This window comes from Pseudorca crassidens, chromosome 16, assembly GCF_039906515.1.
Source record: "Pseudorca crassidens isolate mPseCra1 chromosome 16, mPseCra1.hap1, whole genome shotgun sequence".
Taxonomy (NCBI): Eukaryota; Metazoa; Chordata; class Mammalia; order Artiodactyla; family Delphinidae; genus Pseudorca; species Pseudorca crassidens.
The window spans coordinates 83,445,070-83,468,798 of NC_090311.1; the positions used below are offsets into that span (position 1 = coordinate 83,445,070).

Genomic DNA, 23,729 nt, shown 5'->3' on the forward strand with positions numbered 1-23,729 from the left:
CTTCCAAACTCATTTTATGAGGCCAGAATTACCCTGATACCAAAACCAGACAAGGACACTACAAGGAAAGACAATTATATACCAATATCCCTGGTGAACATAAATGCAAAAATCCTCAACAAAATATTAGCATATCAAATTCAACAATATATTAAAAGGATCACACACCGTGATCAAGTGGGATTTATTCCAGCGATGCAAGGATGGTTCATATCTGCAAACAAAGAAATGTGATATACCACATTAACAAAATGAAGAATGAAAATCATATGATCATCCCAGTAGATACAGAAAAAAAATTTGACAAATTTTTTTTTTTTTTTTTTTTGTGGTACGCGGGCCTCTCTCACTGCTGTGGCCTCTCCCGTTGCGGAGCACAGGCTCCGGACGCGCAGGCTCAGCGGCCTTGGCTCACGGGCCCAGCCGCCCCGCGGCATGTGGGATCTTTCCGGACCAGGGCACAAACCCGTGTCCCCTGCATCGGCAGGCGGACTCTCAACCACTGCGCCACCAGGGAAGCCCCATTTGACAAAATTTAACATCAATTTATGATTAAAAAAAAAAAAAACTTCTCAACAAAGTGGGTGTAGAGGTAACGTACTTCACCAACATCAAAGGCCATTTATGAAAAGACCAGAGCCAATATCCTACTCAATGGTGAAAAGCTGAAAGCTTTTTCTTTAAGATCAGGAACGACAAAAGGATGCCCACTTTAGCCACTTTTATTTAACATAGTATGGGAAGTCCTAACCAGAGCATTTAGGCAAGAAGAAGAAATAAAGGCATCCAAATAAGAAAGGAAGAAGTAAATCTGTCTCTATTTATAGATGACAAGATATTAAATATAGAAAACACTAAAGGCTCCATCAAAAAACTATTTGAATAAACACATTCAGTAAGGTTGAAGCATATAAAATCACTATATAAAAATTGGTTGGGTCTCTATATGCTAATAATGAACTATCAGAAAGAGAAATTAAGAAAACAATCCCATTTACAATTGCATCAAAAGGAATAAAATACTGTAAGTCCCCTACATATGAACAAGTTCTCTTCTGAGAGCACGTTAGCAAGTCCAATTTGTAAGTCCAACAAAGTTAGCCTAGGTAGCCAATTAACATAATCAGCCACATAGTACTGTACTGTAATATGTTTATAATACTTTTCACACAAATTATCCATAAAAAACAAACACAAAAAATAAAGAAAACATTTTTCATCTTACAGTACAGTCCCTTGAAAAGTACACTAGAGCAGTACAACAGCTGGCGTCCAGGGGCTAGCATCGAGTGAACAGGCAAGAAGAGTTCCTGACTGGAGGAGGGAGAGGAGGTGGGGGATGGTAGAGCTGAAGGATGGTCAGCAACAGGAGATGGAGGGCAAGCTGCAATTTCATGCACGCCTGACGGTGATGGCACAGGTTCTGGTTCCTTGATGGATTCAATTCTACCTACCCTCTTGAAGAAACGATCCAGTGATGTCTGGGTAGTAGCTCTTTTTTTCTTGTCATGGATGACATGGTAGCACTGGATTGCATTCTGAATGGCTGCATTTGTGTACCGTTCTACGTTCAGGTCCTGTGCCTCAAAGACTAACAGTGCCTCCTCAAATAAAGAAAATGCCCTTGCCATTCCCTGTGTCGTGAATCTCTTCAGTTCTTCAGTTACTTCTTCTTCCTCTTGTCACTCCACTCTCTCAAAATCATTATTATTATTATTATTATTTTGGCTACATTGGGTCTTCATTGCTATATGCAGGCTTTCTCTAGCTGTGGTGAGCAGGGACTACTCTTCATTGCGGTGCACGGGCTTCTTGTTGCTGTGGCTTCTCTTGCTGCAGAGCACAGGCCCTAGAGCAAGAGGGCTTCAGTAGTTGTGGCTCGAGGGCTCTAGAGTGCAGGCTCAGTAGCTGTGGCTCGAGGGCTCTAGAGCGCAGGCTCAGTAGTTGTGGCTCGAGGGCTCTAGAGCGCAGGCTCAGTAGTTGTGGCTCGAGGGCTCTAGAGCACAGGCTCAGTAGTTGTGGTGCAAGGGCCTAGTTGCTCCATGGCATGTGGGATCTTCCTGACCCTAACCCTGAGGACTTTCATCCCTTCAAGGAGCTTTTCATGTGACTGATACTCTCACCTTCAATCTGTCTAAGGAACTAGCAAACTGTTGTACAGCTGCTGCCTCCATTTACCCCCATTCAGAAGTCAACAGCCTCAGCTCTAGGTAGGCCTTTAACAAGTTACAGTGTTGCACATTATCTGGACTTTTCTCATGAGGGTAGGAGCAACGTGGTCTTGCAGCTTTCTGCATCCTAAGTAGCGGTGAAAACTCTGCTTAACATTTAATAAAATATTTAACTAAATATTTAATAAAAACATTTCTAGGGAAACAAGGAAAAAAAAAGAGAAATGACATTACTGATGGTGAGATAAGCCAGGGTAAATGCTAATCACATAACTGAGCAGGATAAATGATCTCTGGAGTACACGTAGCTCAGTGGACCTTCATTATCGGAATTAGCAATGGTTATGATCATAGATGAACACACAGCACATCCTTCCAGCCCCATCCCAAGGTGGGAGACAAAGTGACTTCAGCATTTACAATAAAGGACAGTACATGCTGGCAGCCAGCCACATCTACCCTGAAGTCTGGGAACCAAAGAAGGTACCTCCCCTGAATCCTGATTCTTGCCCCTGAAAGCAGATAAAATATAACTTTATAACCTAGAAAGGGTAGATATTTCTGTCACAGAAATAGAGTTAGAAGGCACCCCAAATATAGCTCCCTCCCCCAAGCAAAGCCAGCATAAACTGGTTTGCAGACTTATCAAGACCGGGCACAGTGCTTTCTGTGCATACAGAAACAGCGAATTTGGTCCTCCTTTGAGTCTGGGATGAGTATGTGTGTGGGGAAAACTATTCATTTTTATGGCATCTTTTCCTGTTATTTTTCAACATATTTAATGGAAGTAAGTAAGACTTCTGTAAAAGATTTCAGTTATTACGTGACCTCAAGTCATTTCTACACGGTGGGGACTTTTTTCTTTTAGAACTTCTGAGACACTGTTGGGTCAAGACAAGGAACAAAGAAACAGCATAAAAAATTAAAGAGGGAGTTTAATCTCTTCCAAGCGCACTTCTTTCGAACAAGTCACAATGAGGGGGCCCAGCTGTCCTGAAACCCATAAGTGGTTCTCTCGCACTGGTGTGGAAATTGTTTATTTCCCTGGCATTTATGCTCCGGGAGAAACTATGTAGCAAAGTTCTCTGGGGGATAAGCTGTCTGAGTGTGTGCGCGCACGCACACACTTGAGGCCAGCCAAGGATGGGGGTATTAGAGGTCACTTGTGTTTGTGCACAGTAAGAATTGGGAGGACGTGTTTGGTTCCACAGTTTTGCCTGTTGGTCTGGCCTTGCACGGGAGTCTCAGAGGAGCAAAAAAAAAAAAAAGGCAAGAAGATACAAAAAACAACATTGCATCAATGCATCCATGCGCTACAATGAAGGGTCTGCCTGCTGCTCCCCAGCGTGCTTTGGCTTAGCTATTTGACTCCCTGTGACTGCCACGTGTGGTCCAGGGCTGTGGAAAGGATGTGTCAATGTGGATGAGTAAACGCAGGGCACCAGAGCTGCCTGCTCCGTGCCAGGCACCGTGCGAGGTCCAGACGTGTCTGAACTCAATTCTAACTCAACCCAGCAAGAGTTACATTGTATCCCCACTGGATCAATGCAGAGGCTAGCTCAGAGAGGGTAAGTAACTTGTACAAGGTTGCACAGTGGCCAAACCAGGATTCAACCCTGTTAAAGCCCTGCCTTCCTTCAAGGGCACCAAGTGCCTCCGTCCTGAAGAGGTGCATTTCCACCTGCACCCCAGGAGGCAGCTCTATCTGGCAGGGAGGAAAGCGGTGTATAATCCTGGATCAACCTCGCTGGGCAGGCCATATTTTTCCAGGCTAGTTTTGGGGTTCTCTAATTGTGGTCTACATCTGTCCTGTTCGAGACACCCCGTCAGTCAATGATTCTTCAGAAGATGTGAAGTGCCAGCTTTGTCCAACCCTCAATTAAGAAGTGAGGTTTGAGCGCCTTGCCCAAGGTCACCCTGCTTTCAGTGAGAGCCCTGCCTGAGACCCAGACACCTGAGCCCTCAACGCAACTCCTTCTGTGCGCGTGCGGCCCATCCGCGGACAGTCAGAGGCTCAGCGTCGGGCTGACTCCCAAACGATGTTGAGTGTCCATCCCAGACTGAGTTAGAAAACCACGTCCCTTCCAACTGGAGACACTGCATGGGCCCCGCTGGGAAGTTCTCTGTTGTGGTAGAGCTGCCTGGAGGCTGGGGACAGGGGTGGCCAGGGCTGCCGACCCAGGACTGTGCCTCTCCTCCGGGAGTGGGGAGCGGGTGTCTCAGCGGCACCCATCTCCACAGCATGGACCTAACTCCGGGGGTGACTAGGGGAAGCCTCTCCCAGCCTCTCCTCCTACCTGAATCCCGCCCCTCCTCCAAGGCCAGGGTCAAGTTTTGCCCCCTCCTAATGTCCTTGTGGATTAGCTGGGATTTTTCAGAGCGAGTCCTCCATCCTCTGAAATGGACACACCCTCCTGGTAGCTACCATCCATGTGACAATACATCGGGCCCTTCCGTGGTTGTCATGGCTCTGTTCCCGCCACCTGAGACTGTTAGGTGGTCATGGCATCCCTTCTGAGTGAGGGTCACGGTCACGTGTTTGGGCCCTACCGTTCCTCACGCACGGCTCCCACGGGGAGGCCCCTGCTTGCCAGCTCCTCACTTGGGCACCTAATCCGATATATCAGCTCCCGAACATTGGGCGTAAGAGGAGGGGTGAACAGTGGCGTGAGGCTTTGGCGTGGCTCCCCCTACCATCTATCGTCCTTAGAGCCGGTGGCTTGGCGAGGGCTTGGCCGGGTCGGGGGCTTGGGGCGGGTGGAAGGGCATGGTGAGGACGATTCCAGCTCTGGCTCTCTGGCTGCACAACTTTGGGACAAGGCGTCCTTTTCGTGTCCTCATGTGTAGGATGTCGATACCCACATGCCCACCTAACAGGCCTTTCAGGGGCTGAAGAAGGTCACGCATGGACGTGACCTGCGCAGAGCAGGTCAGCTGCTTTGATCTCCCTTCCTGGCACTTGTCGTCATTTGCTATCACATATTCATGTGTGTGATCACTTGACTAAGAACCGTCTGCTCCACTGAAAGACACACTCGGCGAAGCCAGAAGCCCTGTCTGTTCTGCTCGTCTCTGCACCTCAGTGACTCCCAGCCCACTCTCTAGCACACAGCACATAACTGATAAATATTTGGTGAATATGTGAATGTACAAGTGAATAGGAGGCACTGAATAAGGGTTTGTTGGATCATAAAAGAGCAAGGTGTGCCTGGAAGGGCTGCTAACGTTGTTTCTTGACATGGGTGCTGGTGACATTCGCTGGCAATACACCCAAGTTTCAAAATGTAGGTTTTAGTATCATTCAGATGCGGCCAATCCAACAGATCAGGAGACGCCTGCTATTGCAAAGCAAAAGAACAAGAGATATCTGCTATGGTGAGTGTGAAGCATCAGAATATAATCGATAACACGGTGTACTAATGGTCGGCGGTCAACACAGAGGGCTACAAGACCCTGTAAGACGGGCCCCAGCATCTACACAGTAGGGACAGAGAGGGAGACACCATATTGAATAAAGCAGCTACACACAAGCTTGGGCTATATTTTTGTTTATTTTCTAAGGCCAAAACCAAGAAAGGCAGTCCTAGCAAGGTGGTGATGGGAAACTCAGGAGCTGAGGGCAGTCCAAGGGAGCCAGGAAGATTCACAGTTCAAGTTCACAGAACTAGTAACTTGCAGGTTGAGCTCTGAGGCCAAGTCTATCCAATTCCAAAGCCCATGCTCTCTCCCCTACTCATCACTACAGCTCTCTGGGTAGAAAAATATTTTGCCAGTCTAAGCAAGTACGAAAGAAAAAGCTCATAAAGTTATTCATTTGTTTGTTTGCTGATATGACTTTGTGTTATAAAGTTTCTGAGAGACACATAAGAATACATAATTTTCAAAAATTACTTATTAAACATTTACCATGCGGCAGATACATGCTAAAGTTTTTACCTACACTATTGCATTTTATCTGCAATAACCCTTTACAGTAGGTAGTATTATTATCTCCCTTTTGGGGGGTGAAAAAACTGGGATTTAGAGAGACTTTAATTTGCGCCATGCGATACAGTTAGTATGTGGTAAAGCTAGAATTCAAATCAGGTCTGAGGCCTTAAGGTCTTAACCGTTAGGAGAAGTAGCTGAGAAGTCAAGGTAAAGGAAAAACATGATTAAGAAATTACAGCCTGACCACCCCCTAGAATTACATTCTTTTTTTTTTTTAATTTTTATTTATTTTGTTTATTTATTTATTTTGGCTGTGTCGGGTCTTAGTTGCGGCATGTGCGATCTTTGTTGAGGTACGTGGGATCTTTTGTTGAGGTGCGAGAACTCAGTAGCTGTGGCCTGCAGGCTTAGTTGCCCTGCGGCATGTGGGATCTTAGTTCCCCGACCAGGGATCGAACCCGCGTCCCCTGCACTGGAAGGTGGACTCCTTACCACTGGATTATCAGGGAAGTCCCTAGAATTACATTCTATATAATCCCAATGGGAAGTCAGGAATGAGCCCAAAATACTAAAGATTCCTAGCAAAGCAAAAAAGAAGAATACTAATTATGAGTCACAATATGCTTAAGATAAAAACTGAGAACTCCCTGGTGGTCCAGTGGTTAGGACTCCACTGCAGGGGGCCCAGGTTCAATCCCCAGTCGGGGAACTAAAGATCCTGTAAGCCACCTGATGTGACCAAAAAAAAAAAGAAAATTAGGATAGCCCCCGTTTTTCTGCTACAGTGAATTTTACCTGTGAGTCTTCACAAAGAGAATAAAACTGTGTGAAGCCATGGATAATGTCCTAACCACATCTTTACAATAAGTACAATGACAAGTTTTATACGTCATACACTTGCAATTCACACGCTTCATCGCAGTCAGGATAAAACAAAAGAATGTGTGAGTTTAAGAAATTCTGTGTGAGGCCAAACAAATGCAGTCCAATTCATAGCTCTCTGAGCAACTGATCTGAGCCAGGGTGTGTGTGTGTGTGTGTGTGTGTGTGTGTGTGTGTGTGTGTGTGTGTGTGTGTGTGTGTGTGTGTGTGTGTGTGTGTACAGACTGCACTTCGTTCAGGGAATCCTCCATACATATTTGAACAGGAGTTATATAGGGAGCCCTAGTTGTCATTTCTGTTAAAATTGAGGAACTAAGAAAGGTTTAGCTGGATGGATGGTCACCCGATCTACGTGGAATAATTTGATTTTGATCAATATTATCTCATAAATATTATTTTTCAATATCAATAGGCGGAATTCTATGAAATGCAATCTAAAACTATTCTAAGAACAATATGTGAAATACAAATTCATATGCCAATACTATTTTCTGTTCTCTCAATTGCTTTGAAAAGAAAAGCAATGATTCTTACTGTTTAATTATTTATTAAATAGAAAAGGACTTTAATAATCAAATAAACAATGCCAGTGTGCGCAGTTGGATTACAGATGGAAGCAAATGAGGGGGCTCCCTTTAGAGCACAGCTTTGATCATGTAGTAAAGAATTGTTGTTTGAAAGATTTTCCCCTCTTCTTTATAACGGAAATAAAGTGCCTTATAAATGAAGTTTTCATTAAGTATTGAAAGAAAGCAATGAGAACAGAAGGAACTTGGAATGAGGTGGAATTGGTGAGGAAGACGTATTAGTAGAAAGTACATCAAAATATATGAAGATGTCAAATAAAATATGACTTGGAATGTCAGCCAGGTAGTATTCAGCATACAGGTTAAAACTGGGAACAAAACATTCTGATGTTTCTATTTAAGTCAGGAATAAAATGAAAAACGAATAGGCCTAATACCATGAAGTGAAGAATTCACAGTTTGGCTAATCAAAAAGGATTCTTGGATTTAAACATAAAAGAAAACTGTTAAATTCACTTGAGAATCACCTGTGATAATTTTTGCTCATGACGTGATTTTCGTATCACAGACTGAAGTAAATGATGGCTGAGATCCAGGGCCTCTGCAACAAATGGATGGAGTGTAAATCTTAATGAGAAAAAAATGGGATGATGATGAGCGGAAATGGGCTGATGTCTTTATGACACCAGTTACAGAAACCAGAAGAAGTTCTCTGAAGAAAAATGTGGACCTGTACCAACTTTTTAAACACCTTTATTGCTGTGACATACAGTAAAGAAGTTATATGTTGATGCTTAAGTTAGGATGCAGATTTTAGGCAAATTCCTCTATTTTAGTTTTAACTAGAATGAAAATAATTTGGTTAAAACACTTCCTTACAGCCTCACTCACATATGCCTTTGCGATCACAGCTGAATGGTACGTTGCTGCCCGTTTGCATCACTGGGCAGACTTGTCTGGTCACTTCACTGTTATACCCGCAGCACCTAGAACAGTGTGGCACACAATTACTGCCCAAGAAGTATTTGTTAAAAGAATGAATGCTTTTGAATGAATGAATGAATGCCATTTAGACACAGAAGTAAATGCCCCCCAAACTTGGAAATAAAGTTGCTTCTGGGAATGAAATTAATAATAAGATATACCAAAATACCATAGCTGTAAAAATAGCCCCAAATACTGCCTATACATGTGAGAATGAGGAGATTTGGGACTCCTAAGTATAATCAAGACATGGGGTGTAGTATTAGGGAGTTATGATACAACGTGATCACAACCAAGAAAATAAAGACATTTTTTATACGTTGCTGGAAAAAACTAAGTAACTGAATGAGATCTGGGAAATAAGGGATCAATGATTAAGAATTTTTAATTTCTCTGACTCCCTTACTAGTGAGAAAATAAGCTCCACGGGGGCAGAGACTTTTTTTTTTTGGTTTGGATGGGTGGATGGGTGGATGGATGATGGATGGATGGGTGAATGGGTGGATGGAAGGATGGATGAATGGGTGGATGGAGGGATGGATGGATGGATGGATGGGTGGATGGAAGGATGGATGAATGGGTGGATGGAGGGATGGATGGATGGATGAATGGGTGGATGGAAGGATGGATGGGGTGGATGGGTGGATGGATGGATGGATGGATGGACGGGTGGATGGAAGGATGGATGGATGATTCATTCATTCATTTATTCATGTAGTAAAGAACTGTCCGTGCTAATCCAAATGGTAAGTCTTAGACTCACTGCGTCTCAAGCCTCCTGTGGATCTGTTCCCCACACCTGCGTCTCCACCAGCTCCATCTGTGCCGGAGGAGAGACACAGAGGCTGGAAGGCTGAGCACAGATGTGTCTCGCTGCCAGGGAAAGGGGTGCACGAGGACGTGAGGTGAACGGTGATCCCTGGCTCTGCAAGCACAGATGGACCCTCAAGTGCAGCACCTAGCTCTTCTGCCTGGTCACCTGCTGGCCCCAGAGTATTTGCCTTGTCTACGTGGTTGCACTCCAGGCAGCAGGGAAAAGAACCTGTTCCCTCTCCTCCTGGAGAACAACAGGGCAGATGCACACATGACTTCCACTCGTGCCCCACTAGCCACGTGGCCACGCCAGGTAGGCTGGGAGGCGTAGTCTTTACGGTCCGTGGCCACATCCCTGGTGAATCTCTTCCTCAGCAAGCGGAGGACAGACACTGAAGGACAGCGTCTGCCTTTTGCTGGCATGGTGGGGTCATTTGTAAGGTATTTTGGGGAAAATGTGACACCAGTAAAAGTTAAAATATTGATGTTTGTGAATGAGCTGTTGCAATTTGCAAATTGTCTCTCTCCTTGCCTGCCTTTCATTTCAATACCACTCTGGGTGAAAAGCAAGGCACAGAGCTTCGTCGGGCACAACTGCGTACATGAGCAAGGCTTTGGCGGCCCCCAGACTTCATCAGGGGGGTGGGGGAGAAAGGCACAGACCACAGTGGAATTAGAGAGCTGGGAGTGCAGCAGCCTGGGCTAGAAAGCCACACGGGAGCCCTGCAGCAGCTCGGCATTGCCAGCGTTTGAAGCTCGGGAGGAATGATGTGGAAAGACCCACGTGAAGTGTCCTTAGAACCCTGCAGACCCCTTTACACAAACATCCTCCTCACCAAGCAAACCCCGATGAGAACCAGCTTCCCAAGGACTCTGAAACTGGGTAGGGCTTGGTGCCTTTGTTAATAGGTCAAATATGGCAGTCACCATCAATAGATCTTGTCCCCTGTAAACCTCTTTCAAGTTTGGGGATCATAACATTGTGAGTTAACTCAGAACCCAGCTGATGCTGGGCTCACTGATATGGTGAATGTTCCCAAACTAGTGCGTGAATGCACGTCACCAGAACACAGGGACCCCGGGTGAGGGGCCCGGCCCATGGCGAGCACCCCCTCGGTGTTTCGATCACCGCATGACTCATGGCAACAGAATAAGCCCAACACCACGTATGTGGCGTCATGGCTTAAACATGCGTGTTTACACCAGGATGACTGCCTGCCACCCAGAAGATGCAACAGGATGGCAGACCTGTCCCTACAGCCACCCATGGGAGACACAGGTGCTACCCTAGCCACCAAGAATCACAGAAACTCTCAGGGCAAATAAGCACAGAAATCCCTAAATGCCTTTTTCCCAGCACTAAAAAAATTAGACCATTCCAGTATTTCTGATTTAACATGGCTGATTTGAGATTCATATATCAGGGAGAAAAAAGGGACAGATCTCTTGCCAACTGCTACAATGGAAATAAAATAGCAAAACTTTACAAAAAGCCCAAATCAGAAATACATTGTAAATATAATTAAAGGTACATAATGCCCTGCCTATCAATTTGCATAAGTGATCTTTTCATTTTCAGTGAAAATTATAGGCATAGCTATTCTCAATAAATGTGTAATTTGGATGGAGAAAAGCCCAGAGCCAGCGTAAAATTCATCTCTACCAGTTGGTGTTTAGCTGTTTCTAAAATGAAATAGAGCAGAAACAATCACAGAGCTCCCAGAAAGTGAGCGGGTCCAAAGAGGTAGCAAATAAAAAGGAAACACCTGCAAAGCCCACAGCGTCCAGCCACCTCGGAGGATGTTCTGATTCCAGTAGATTGGGTCCACTTTAGGAACCCAAAAGTCTTTCTCTTTCTGTGTCAAAATATCCTTCATTGCCTAGAGCTAAGGATATCAGTTCACGTCTACGACTCAAAAGGCAAGGACCACAAAGAGAATAATGGCTAAGAAGGTCAAGGCTTTTCTTAAATTTCATTATGTATTTTATTTTTCTGGTTCTGTTATAAACCCCAATTTCTGATACTTCCGAGAGCAGCTTAAGTGTCCAAAAAGCTGGGCTGGCCGCGAGCACCTTGGTGGCAGCCGTGTCATCATACTGTCCTCTGGGGAGGAGAGGGAGCAATGGCAGGGGGACATCCACACCTGTTGAACTCCTTCTATGGCTGGTATTGGGTGAAGCCCTTTAAAATCCATTGCTTTGCTTAAAGGGCAGGACCCCTCTGGGGTAAATAATTATTATCTCCATGTCACAGATGAGAAAAATGAAGCTTGGGAAACTAAGTCACTTCCCCAGAATCTCACCACTAAGACATGGTTCCTGCTACGTAGTCGAAGCTAACAAACGTTTGCTCAATGAAAGCAAGAATATATAGTTCCATAAGTTAAAAATAAAAACGCAGAGGCTGTCAGATTCCATAAGCAGATGTATTTGTTTGCCAGAGGAAAACTACGGCCCAGTGCCCGAGGATCCTGACACGGGGCACACTGAGGGCCTGGCTGAAGGAGGGGAAGTACCCAGGGCCAAATCCTCACATCTGAGCAGGCACAGGAAGCCCAAGGCAACAGCAAAGGCCTCTGGGAAGCAGGGTCTGGACCCAAACTCAGGGCAGGTGGGGGAGGGGCCCCACGAGCAGTGAGCACAGAGTCTGCTCATGAGGGGGTGTCTGAGCAATACTCGGGGCGTCCAGGCGGGGGCACAGGCCACAGCGGCACAGGTGGCATGGGGGACCCCACTGGTCACTTTGGGAAGGAAGGTGACCAGTATTCCCTCAGAGCTGAGAGATAAAGGCATTTGCCTCTGGGCAGGCACAGGTCCCTGGACACAAGGCTCAGCGAACAGAGTTCAGATCAGGAACTTCTGGGCAGTGCACAAACCGTACACCTGTACACGGCAGCCCTGAAGGTAGGCAGGTAGCTGGAGAATCTGTATCAGAACGTCTGGACCCCAGACGCCGCCTGTCTCCTGGTCCAGCTCCGTGTGGATCGTGACCTCCTGCCGACACAAGCAGGCCTCACTGAGCATCCTACCCCTGGACAGAGGCCTCCTCTCCATCTCCCACCTGAAGCCTGAACAAGGCAGGTGCAGCCCACTGGGAGGGGCAGGACATCCCCTCCTTTCTAGGAGCTTCTCTCTTCTCTGCTTCACGGCCCTGCCCTCCCTCCTCTCCCTGGACCGCAATCCAGAAATAAAATAAGATCACACGTGTCCTCTGTCTCACACTCTGCTTCCTGGGGAGCAGAGGTAGATAGCTAAGAGAGTAAATGGAAGCCCCCTCCCCAGGAAAATGCACATGCCAACAAACTGAGGCATGGCGTCTCCGTGGTTCGTGGCTCCCTGAAGGCCAGGCTGAGACCTAGGTACGAGTTTCGGTTTTGAAGTAAATGCACATTTCTTTCTCTTATCTGTGAAGACACTCCAGCACTTCTGACCCCAGGAGAGCTCAACATAGCACAGAGCACCTTCAACACAGCCATCAGAAGCTAAAACCAGACAGGGGTGAGGCAGCTCTCAGAGGCTCCTGGAGACCTGGATGGGGGTCTGAAGTGGATCTGAGACAGGACAGGGTGTTTCCGCCGCACTGCTCTGGCCCCTGACCAATCTCGGCTCACGTGGTCTTTTCCCCAAACTCCCTTGTATCTTAGCAAGTAGCATCAATGTTGTTCAATAAGATAAAAGTTTCATTACAAAACCTTCCATGGTCCAGAAGCCCACCTGGACCGCAGTTCCTCCAGCCCTGCTGCCGTGGCCGCCCCACGTGTGCAGACACCTGAACCACTGCACTGCTCCCCCCGACACCCCTACCACCTGGAATTTTGGTGGGTTTCTGTTTGCCAGAGACCTTGAAAGACCTGAAGGTTCTCCCTCATCTCCCCTAAGGAGGGAAGAAGCAGCCCCCTGGCCACGTGCCTGCATCTATGAGGATGAGCTTTGAAGGGGCTGGAGGAAACCATTAGCCATCACTGGACACACAGCCAGTGCACCAGCCTTGGACACGCACGCTAATCGGTTTGACAACCTGTCAACTGAAAACCAGCAGTGGCATCCAAATGCCACCCAGAGAACCCCTGAGAGGCAGGTAGGCAGTTAGGTCTGCCTAGCGCCCCTGCTCCGTGCAAAGGTGCTGCAGACAGACAGACGGGCTGGCTGCTTTTAACCCACTCCAGCTGCTCTGAATACTCCCTCCTCTTCACACCCCCATTGCAAAGGGAGCCACCAGTCCCTGCCTTTCCAGCGCCGCAAGCTGAGCCAGCGCCAGCAGGAGTATGCGTGGCCAGGAGCATGCTGGGAATTCAACTCCGGTGGAGCTACCTTCTGCCTGGTCTCAAATCTGAAAGACGACCAAAACCAGGCACCTGGCAGACAGGTTCCCAAAATATCAGCCTCTGGTGTTAAAAGCGCCCTCCTGACATGTGCCTGATTAGGGGTGATGGATCTGGAAACTGCTACAATCAGGAAGCTAAAAAGATATTACAATGCTAGCATCACATTTCCAGTAAGCTGTGGGAGGGCGTTAAGTGGAAGGAGGCCGCAATAACGCTTCCCCGCGGTAAACAGTGACCTCAGAGGCTCAGGCCACACGGCACTGGCCCACTCGCTCGTTCTCCTAGATATTTATTCTACGAAGACACATTCATTGACATTTGTGGAAGCAGGAGGGTGGAGAGCAGGTTTTCAAACTGCTCTGCTAAAAGCCCGGAGCTCCCAAGGGGCTTTCATTCAACGAGTACGAACCGAGCGCCTACTACGTGCTGGCGCCGTTCCTGGTGCTGAAATACGGCAGCAAAGAGCTCAGTCCCTGTTCGCGTGGCGTTCAGCTTCTACTGGGAGAGAGGACACCAGACAAAATTAATGAGTAAAGTACGTATAAATTGAGAGCAATAAATACTGAGGAAAAGGGAATAAAGCAGGGAAGGGGTGAGGACAGCCAAAGCAGGAGGCTGGGGCTTTAGGTTCCCTGGGAAGGCTTCCGGGAGAAAGGGACATTCAAGTAAGGCTGTGAGAGAAAAGGAGACCCTGGTGGTCCACCAGGGTAGGGGTGGGGGGAGAAGGAGGCAGAGCCAGGAACGTTGTAAGGGAGGTAAGAGCCCAGGGGAGGGAAGGGGATGGGGGCTGACCCGGAAAAAGCCAGTATTAGGAAGGGGAGGGAGGGCAGAGTGGGCTGTACCGCGGGACCAGATGTTTCAATCATGGCAGTCCTATTTTCATCTGTTCAAAAAACACTGATGTTCTACATCAGATTTTGTTTTGGAAAATCACTCACTGTCAAAGGGGGGCTGGGGGACAGTTTGAAAACGCCTTTCACCCGTGTGGTGTGAAAGGCTTTGGAACAAGGCAATGCTGGGTTTGATTCCCAGGTCAGTCACATGCGGCCTGAGTGTCCTGGAGCTCTGACTTGCAGCTGACCCTCCCTCTCTGCACGCCCAGCACAAGGAGGCTTGGGGAAAGAGCCCTTGGCACAGAGTCTGCAGCTTACCTGAGCTCAACGGACGGTTTCCCTGATCCTGTCTCTAGCACGGACAGCCTGGGCTTGAGGGACACACAGGCTGGGACCCACCTTCGAGGAACCACAGCCAGGAAGGAAGGTGAGATAGTACACACAGGACACAGTGAGAGGCAGCCTCAGGCCACAGCCGAGCTAGAGGTTTAACCTCCAGAAGCCACCGTTCTCAGCTACAGGGGCCAGGAGGAGGTGATTCATTAGGGAGGACATTGCAGGTGGAGGGGACGAGGCGCAGGTTTATCAAGCAGGGTGTGTTGGAGGATGCCAGGGAGACTTTGGTGAAGGTCCATCCTCGACAGCTGGAAAGGCTGTCGACGGACCGTAGTCAGATCACAGAGAGCCTCCAGCGCCAGGATGAGAGGGTGGTTTTTAGAAGGAAATGGGTCCTTGGAGGTTTTAAAGATGAGATACAACCATTAGGACCATTTAGACACAATGTATGGGATGGATGGCCAGAGGCAGCAGGAGACAGAGGGAAGACAGGGGCTGGGGTGCAACGCAGATGCAAGCGGCAGGAGCTCAGAGCCCTGGCGGGGCTTAGATAACAGTCTGGGCGGCTGACTGAGAAACCTGCCCTGCCCTCTCCAGTTGTCAACTCGAGAGACAAGGCAATTGGAGGAGTAGAAATTGGGAAGTTTAAGAGGGACTTTGCTCGGTGATGTCGGAGGGGGAGGAGAGGAAGCAGGTCCAGAGACGACTGTCAGGGACTGACCCCTGGGGACACAGGGCCTGAGGGAGAGCGAGCTTCGGGGACACCCGGGACCCTGGAGATGGAAGAAGCAGAAAAGCCAAAGGTGCCTGGATACAAGGAAGATGGAGGGCCAACCTAATAGCCCAGAAGCTGGGTGGTTCAAACTGGCCCCAGGATCTTTCTGAGGGCAGCTTCAAGGGGGAGGATATCAAGGTAAATAGGAATGACAAACGTAGACTACTCATATCTGGTCGGCGGTCAAAAGAAGGGGCTGGGGTGATTTGGGAGAATTATAGAATTGATATTCAAGTTTTTTAGATTAAAGATATTCTGTGTGCATCAGTAAACAGAAAGGAAAGTGATAGAGATTTGAGAAACCGAGGATGTGGTTAGAAGACTGGGAAAAGGCTATTTGACTCATTTAATCTGTGATAAAAGCCCAGAGGGTAGAGAAAATACCAGCACATGCCACCTGGCCAGAGAGCCGGGACACCAAGTGTCGTGCGCACCCACATGTGCACAGACAAGGGCAATCACCTCAGTCCTGAACGTGGCCTCGGTGGTCAGTTGAGTGTGGCCACATCCTGTATGCTGACTTGCGTGGCTGCCCCCCTGCTTCCTCTGGGGCTCATCACCACTGTGGCACCTGCCAGGCGCTCTCTGCTGGGATCTTCATGGTTCCGTTTCTCCGAATGTGTTTCTCGTCCTGACGCCCGTGGAGCCTGGTCCTGCCGCCTGCAGCGCGGTTGAGGCCCTCCCGCTGAGCCGCACCCCTCGGCCCTCCTTTGTAAGGAGAACCCTTTCCCACTCGTCTCGGTTGCATTCACGACGGAGCATTTTGCAAACCTTTCTCTCCTCCGTAACATTTATGTTCTACCATCAGCTATAACCTCACGCAAAATCATTACAACAATCCATTCACCACGAATTCACAGCACCTCGAAGCCATGCCGCCTCGGCCATGCTTCTTCCTCTGAGGAAGAAAGAGATTTTCCTCCCAAGAGGTGGAGCCAGCCGAGCAGCGAGAACAGGATTTTGTGGAGAACCATCATGATTCTGTTACTTCTCCAGCCACAGCGCTTCCTGCCCGCCCGGGCGCAGGATAACCAGAGTGTGACACAGTGACAGGAGCCAAAGGAGGGGGATGCTCGTGAAGCATGGCGGGCACGGTGCAGGGAGGGACGAGGGGCAGGCCGAGACCAGGCAGTGCGGAGGGGAGGGGACACTGAAGAGGGTGCCTTGGAGCGAGCGGGCTCCCACGGGAGGGCGAACAGCTAGCGGCCGGTGGCCGAGTGGGGACAGATGTGGGGACGGCGGGAAGGGGGCCAGGGGTGGGGAGGTCCTCGGCGTGGACACCAAGGCTACAAAGAACGGAGGCAGGAAATGGGAGGGAACTGGACACAGAGCCACGGAACCAGCAAGCGGGAGGGGGCTGGGAGGCATGGGCAGGATGTCCACAGCGACACAGGTGACGAGAGTCCTCTGGCCCAGCGCCCAGGATGACACCTGTGACACCCGTCAGGCCGGGGAGGAGACAGACAGAGGGGGCTTGAGACCCTCCGAAAGGAAAGTGAAACGAGAAAGAGAAAAGAGACCACTAGGAACACACGGGAGGGAACGAAGAATCATAGGTGACCCAGCCTACGCCTCTGCAGAGGATTTCATGGGACTTGAAGCATAAAGGTGAGAGCTGATTAGACAAAAGAGGAAGGGGCGTAGCTGAATTATTTCGAAGATGAAACGAGAAACCAGGCAAACGAAAACTTCCAACCCGAATCGCGTGAGCCCTCCTTGGCCGGACCCCGGGAAGCTGCCCAGAAGGAAGACAGGCCACAGAGGCCCGGCCGCTCTGGTCCACGGGGGCGGTCAGGATGGCCAGGGCAGCCCCCGCAGGCACAGCCCAGAGCCCCACATTCATTCTTCTCGCCCCCCAACTTCCAGCACATCTGTCCTGCCCTTCGGGTGCCCATCCTTGGCCAAAACCATGGTGACAAGCGACGTCCGTGCAGCCTGACTGAAGGCCCCTGGGGGCTCCTGGTCATCCGGGCAGGTCTCAGCTCAGACATCACCTCCCCAGGATGGCCCCGCCCTCGCCCAGCGCCTGCACTGGGGTCCCCTGCCATGATCCTGCGTACCTGTCGGCAGGTCTCGGTCGGTGTCCCCGGCAGGAAGCCAGCTCCGCGAGGCCCAGCACCGCCCTGCACAGAGGGACTGATGTCAGCATGTCAGATGCAGGAACCACACAGGCCTCCAGGGCAGAGGCTGGGGCCACACACATCACAGGGGTCTCACTGTCACCCCGGGACGCCCCACTGCCACAAGGAGAGCAGCCGGGGCCACCTCTCTGCCCGCAAGGTCTAGTCTGATAAAGCATTTAAAATGAGGACTGCCGAGCTCCCATGATTACCATTAAGAAAGTGGTTTCCTCTTCCCTATTAACCACCAAAACAGAGTGGAAAATTATTCTCCCCTAGGAAGGTTTAGCGTTCAAGCAGAGATGTCTGCAGGCACGGCCCGGATCCACAGGCCCGTCGTCCCCTCCCTCCCAGGCTGCAGGCACCTCTTGAGTCCTGAGCAAGGAGAGCAGCCCTGCAGTGCCACCACCAGGACGCCCGAGGAACTGCTCCGGGCCTGCACCCCAGGAAGGGCCCCAAAGCAGGGGGATTCCTGAACTTCTGGCAGAGAAAAAAACAGGCGCAAATCTGTGAGGGCCTCAGAGACCAGTGACCCTCTAGTCGGGGCACTTGACCAAAAGGGTAAAGCCAAGAACATGGTCTTCATTCCAGCTTTGTTTACAATCTGCATCTGTAAGGTCCCCTGCAGGCTCCAGCACAGCATCTCCAGGTGTGAAAAAGGAACAACATCAACCCCGCGGAGGATGCTGCAGGGAACTGGGCACAGGGACAGGATTCCGCCAATGCAGAGCATTAGGCAAAAGATGTCAGACCGCCGGATCCATTTCTGGTTACCAGAGTTTAGAAAGCTTCTACACACAAATGTCTAGCAGAGGGTAGGAAACGGATTAAAACATGTAGAATGCACAGCAGAACTATCTCCCAGGCTCTGTCAGCCAGTGCAAGAAATACAAGCAAATCTTGAGGCGTGAAAAATGGGGTATTTCTCTTAGGTTGCCAAAAAATCCATTTTACATTGTCTGCTACAATAACACGTGCTCGAAAAGTTAGGATTAAAAAACAAACAAACACCTTTTGCCTAGGGATGATCCTTCAAACAATTTGTCTATATTTTGACTGACTAAAAAAGGGGTATCAAGAAAATTCCAACGTAAATTCCACAAAGATAATGAGTAAGGAAAAAAGCAAATATCCCAATTGAGAAACAGGCTAATATTACATAAGAAACATAACTGTATAAACATAATTTTTATAAGAAATAAAAATGGTAAGTATAAAAAATGAAAAATCTCAGTAATTAGAGAAATTCAAAACAAAATAACATTTCCCTATCAAGGAGGCATTAAAACAAAATCAATAACATTAAAGTTGATTCACTGGAAGGAAAATACATTTGTATACTTTCTGGAGGGCAATTGGCAATATTTACATAAATCCTTAAAAACCGACAGGATTTTTTGACAAATAATACAACTTATGGGAATTTATCTTATAGAAATAATTATAGCAGGAAAGAGCTGGCTGCAAGCATCATCTGTAAAAGGAAAGTTGTAAAGAATCTGATGTCTACCACGAGGATTTACTAAATAAAACAGCTGTGTCTACTCAGCAGACAACTATGCAGCCATTACAGTGTGTCTAGTATCTGTATGTCCCCAAGACGTTATTGAAATATTACACAGGAAGAAAAGCTGGGTAACTAAAACAAACAAAAAAATGCACTTATGATCCAATTTGGCAACTCTATATACATTTATTTAAATACTCAACTACATATATATATGCAAAGGGACAGAAACAAGGCCCTCCCAGATGACGGCGGCTGTCTGTGCAGCTGAGACTGGGGGTATTTTTAAATTTTTTCCCTTTTATTTTCTGAGGTTGCTATAATGAAACATATTGCTTAGGCAATACAAAAAAAAACAAGAGTATTTCTTAATATTAAATTAAATTTAAAAAAAGAGGAAAATAAAATTCCAAAATAAACTGCCGAGAGTGGAAGCAGGAAGGAAGAGCCCCAGGCCCAGCACCTTCCCGCCGAGCGGCCACCCGCACAGCAGGGGCCGCCATCCCCAGCCGACACCAAGTCTCCACGTCCTGACTTGCCCAGCTCCATCGGAAGATGCGCTCCGAGGGAGGGCAGAAGAGCGGTGTTTCAGAAAACGTCCCATGTTTCTTGAAGAACGTAAAAGGCAAAGATATTTAAATTGGGCTTCATTACACACCCATGTACCTGAAGTGAAAAAAACAAGTTCTACGTAGTTCCTAGTGGGGAGATGGGACCCCAAACCACTGGACCAAGACAAGAACCACATTTGGAATGGCCACAAGGGAGATCTGGCAAATTTTATTGAATTCAGGATCTATCTTCAGGATTCTATTGCAATACTCACTGCATAAAAAAGTGTTAAGAAATAGTGTGAAAAAATAACTGTAAAATGCAATACATATTATATAAACTCCGAAGGGTTTTCCACGTGTTTCAATGCCACGAATTCAAGCATCTGAAGTCCTGCCTCCTCCAGCTCTCTTGGACCCGGGGCCATGGCATGTGCACGTCCGTGCACAGCTTAGACGGTGTATCTTCTCTCTCCCTCGTGCTTTGCCTTGTGGTACTTCATGTAATCACTATGCAGCTCCTTAAAGACGTCTCGGACCCCCGGCTGCAGCGAGGCCCGCAGGAACTGGATGTCGGGCTCAATGCACAGGTCCAGGATGAGGTAGATGCCCTCCTGCAGGAGGCCTTTCACCGCCGGATACAAGGTGACCTGGGAGAGGGGGACACACTCACTTCTCTGTGAGCGCAAACAGGCAGGTGCCAGACCCTTGAGGCTCTGACAAGGGATTCCAGCTTCTGCCACCAACTTGAGAAAAGACATTCCTTTTAAAATGTCATTTTGCTTGTAAGTGAAACAACTGACTATTCATAAACTTTTAAGTTTATATTTGGGGGAAACAGAGGCCAACTCAAGCAAACAAAAACCTGAGATGGAGTAAAACATCACGAAATCACAAGGGTAGCTTTGCTATTCAGTGAATGATGCCTCTGCACTTACCAGAGGCATTTAAAAACTTGAATCTTTAGATTTAAAAAATCTTATGGTAGGACTTCCCCAGTAGCACAATGGTTTAGAACCCGCCTGCCAATGCAGGGGACACAAGTTCGAGCCCTGGTCCAGGAAGATTCCACATGCTGTGGAGCAACTAAGCCTATGTGCCACAACTACTGAGCCTGTACTCTAGAGCCCACGTGCCACAACTACTGAGCCCACGTGCCACAACTACTGAAGCCCGCATGCCTAGAGCCTGTACTCCATAACAAGAGAAGCCACCACAATGAGAAGCCCGCACACCGCAACCAAGAGTAGCCCCCGCTCACCTCAACTAGAGAAAGCCCCTGTGCAGCAACAAAGACCCTACACAGCCTAAATAAATAAATAAATAAATTTATGGGAAAAGAAAAAATCTTATGGTAAGAGCCACCTGAACACTGTGTCATATTCTTCCTCGTGGCCAATCATGTTGGAAGCTCTACTCACTATGGGATGAGGGCGGCAACGTTGCCACCTCCCCCCAGAGCAGGGCAGGTAGGCAGTGGCTCTGACGCTCTCCAACCGGATCCCTGATAGATCCCGTCATGTGGCTCAGTGTCAGACGTGACTTATAATTACCACTTCATAGATATTTTTACTTCTTCCAACAATAACACAATGGGCCCTAAATCCCTAACTGCCCCAGAATGGTTTAATCGGTCCCTGTGTCCAAAGATGCAAGCCTTCCTAAAAATCTGGGTTAACCAAAATCTGGGCCACAGCAGGAGGAGTGGCAGCCCAGCTCTGGCGTGGCTACATCGGCTACTGGCACAAACTTTGCAGGTCAGAGATTCAGGCTGGTATGTGGACACAGAGGCCAGGACAGCAGGCACTACTCACCCTGCCAGAGCCGCCCAGGCTGCAGCCGGACCTGGGCAGGGCAGAGTCTGCCCACTGCGGCAGCTGTAGCCAGAAAGCAGCAGCAGGGTTCCGGCTGACAGGCCTGGCGTGTGGCCAGTTCTTCCTTAGTGTCCTGATGACCTAGGAGTTCATCAGGTCATCAGGAGTCCTAAAGAGGAGATTTGTTTCTGCCCCTAAGACGATGCTGTTGTTCACAGATATGGTTATTTTCACACAGTAGCTCAAAAAACATCTGACAGATGATCATCTTAATTAAATTTTACTGTTTTATAGATGATAAGAACATTCAAGGGCCACAGGAGGAATGGCTTGTCTGTGATTCCATACTAAGGTATTAGGGAGGGAAAGAAAAAATAAAATGGACAAACTGAAACCAGAAGTCCTTAACCTCACTAGCTGGGTGAGGGCTTGCTCATTCATTCACTGGATCACCACTCACTAAACAAATAATTCCGTTTCCAAAGGCAAAAAGAGGCACAGTAATTTCCCCAGTGGCAGCACTGAGGTCTGAACTGGGCCTCTGAGTCCAAATGTCACAGCCCTTTAGCTGGTGTGTCTCCTTATGAAGTACAGCCCGGAGCATGGGGAGGGGGGAATGGGACAGCAAGGCCGGTAGTATCAGGACAACACAACCCCTTTGCATCGTTACGTTAGACAGCTTATTTGGAAAACAGGGGGAAAAAGTCAATTTCTACAACATTACGGTCACTGGCCAACGAATGGAAACATCTCTAAGTTAACCTAAAAGGACCTTAGGCCAGGGGAATAGTGCAAACTATTTACTCTAAGCTATCTGATATAGAGGGACAGTTGTAAATCTGATCTACAGGTAAAAGAGAAGATAAAAGTGACCGTAACTTCCCCGACATGTCTCCAGGGTGACACATCTCTGCGTGGAAGGAACAAGGCCTGTAGGAGCAGCTGCCCCTCCTGCCCGAGGCCGTCTCACTGTCATCGGCCCAAACCACCGAAAGACCTTTACCTTCGCTGCCTGCTGCTGAAAAACTTGCCATCTAGCCTGTATTTAAACTTCAACATGTCTTCCTGGTCTAGAAAGATTTATGGCTCTCTCAGTAGAAGCCTCTAGTACATATGGAATACTTCCTTCATTCCTGATTTTAAAAACAAATAAGAGTTAAAACGTAGACTGTCCTGCCAGTGGATTCTGGGACGCAACAGCCTCAGCTAATTCCCAATGCCTTTGGCCTTCAAGATTAAAATTAAAAAATAACAGATAAGCATAAATTAGACACGAATAACGAGGCTGGCAAACCAGAGACTTTTCATAAAGTAAATCTCAGAAGAATAATCAGTGACTTCAGGGTTCAAATCACAGCCTCCGCTCTTGGCCCTTGGGTAAGTGATATTGCCGTGTCTCATTCTGTTCTTCAGTGAAACAAAAAACCATGCCAGCTCCGACTTCCCTGGTGGCGCAGTGGTTAAGAATCTGCCTGCCAATGCAGGGGACATGGGTTCGAGCCCTGGTCTGGGACGATCCCACATGCCGCGGAGCAACTAAGCCCGTGCGCCACAACTACTGAGCCTGTGTGCCACAACTACTGAAGCCCGTGTACCTAGAGCCTGTGCTCCACAGCAAGAGAAGCCACCACAATGAGAAGCCCACGCACTGCAGCGAAGAGTAGCCCCCATTCACCACAACTCGAGAAAGCCTGTGCACAGCAACAAAGACCCAACCAGCCACAAATAAATAAAATAAATTTATTAAAAAAAGAAAATCATGCCAGCTCGTATTCCAGCAAAAGCTCACATATTAATAACTTGAGTGCTTGGGAAACAACAAGATTCTATAAAAATGTTAAATAATTGCAAGGAAACCAAACCCCAAGCCCATATCTCATTCAAACGACGACCTGCAGGGGCCCTTGTATGCGGCCCCAGTTCCTACACACCCCGCCCCCCGACCCGGCCAACCGTCCGCCCACGTGACGGCCATCTCCACTGGCTGAGGGATTGGGGCCGGGGCTGTGGAAACAACCTGAAGCGGGGTCAGGACGGAAGCTGAGGCCACACCAGGCGATCCTCCCTTGAGAAACGCCAACACCTCTAATGGAACACATTTAACCAATGGCTCGCCACCATTCTTACGAGATTTACAAAGGCGGGTATTCTATTGAGAGCA

General features: G+C 48.2%; 1 protein-coding gene across 9 annotated transcripts in view; it reads right to left on the reverse strand.

Moving 5' to 3' along the window:
• Positions 1–16,861: 16,861 nt before the first annotated feature.
• Positions 16,862–23,729, reverse strand: part of URB2 (URB2 ribosome biogenesis homolog) — a 28,505-nt gene continuing 21,637 nt past the window's right edge. For 2 of the 9 annotated variants that reach the window (XM_067711135.1, XM_067711134.1), the window contains exon 10: positions 16,863–17,699. In XM_067711135.1, the coding sequence (XP_067567236.1) occupies positions 17,226–17,699 (474 nt within the window). In that variant the 3' untranslated portion in view covers positions 16,863–17,225. Of the gene's footprint in view, positions 17,700–19,369; positions 20,432–23,729 lie in introns of those variants that run through there. The other 7 variants (XM_067711142.1, XM_067711139.1, XM_067711136.1 and 4 more) reach the window with 6 other exon arrangements.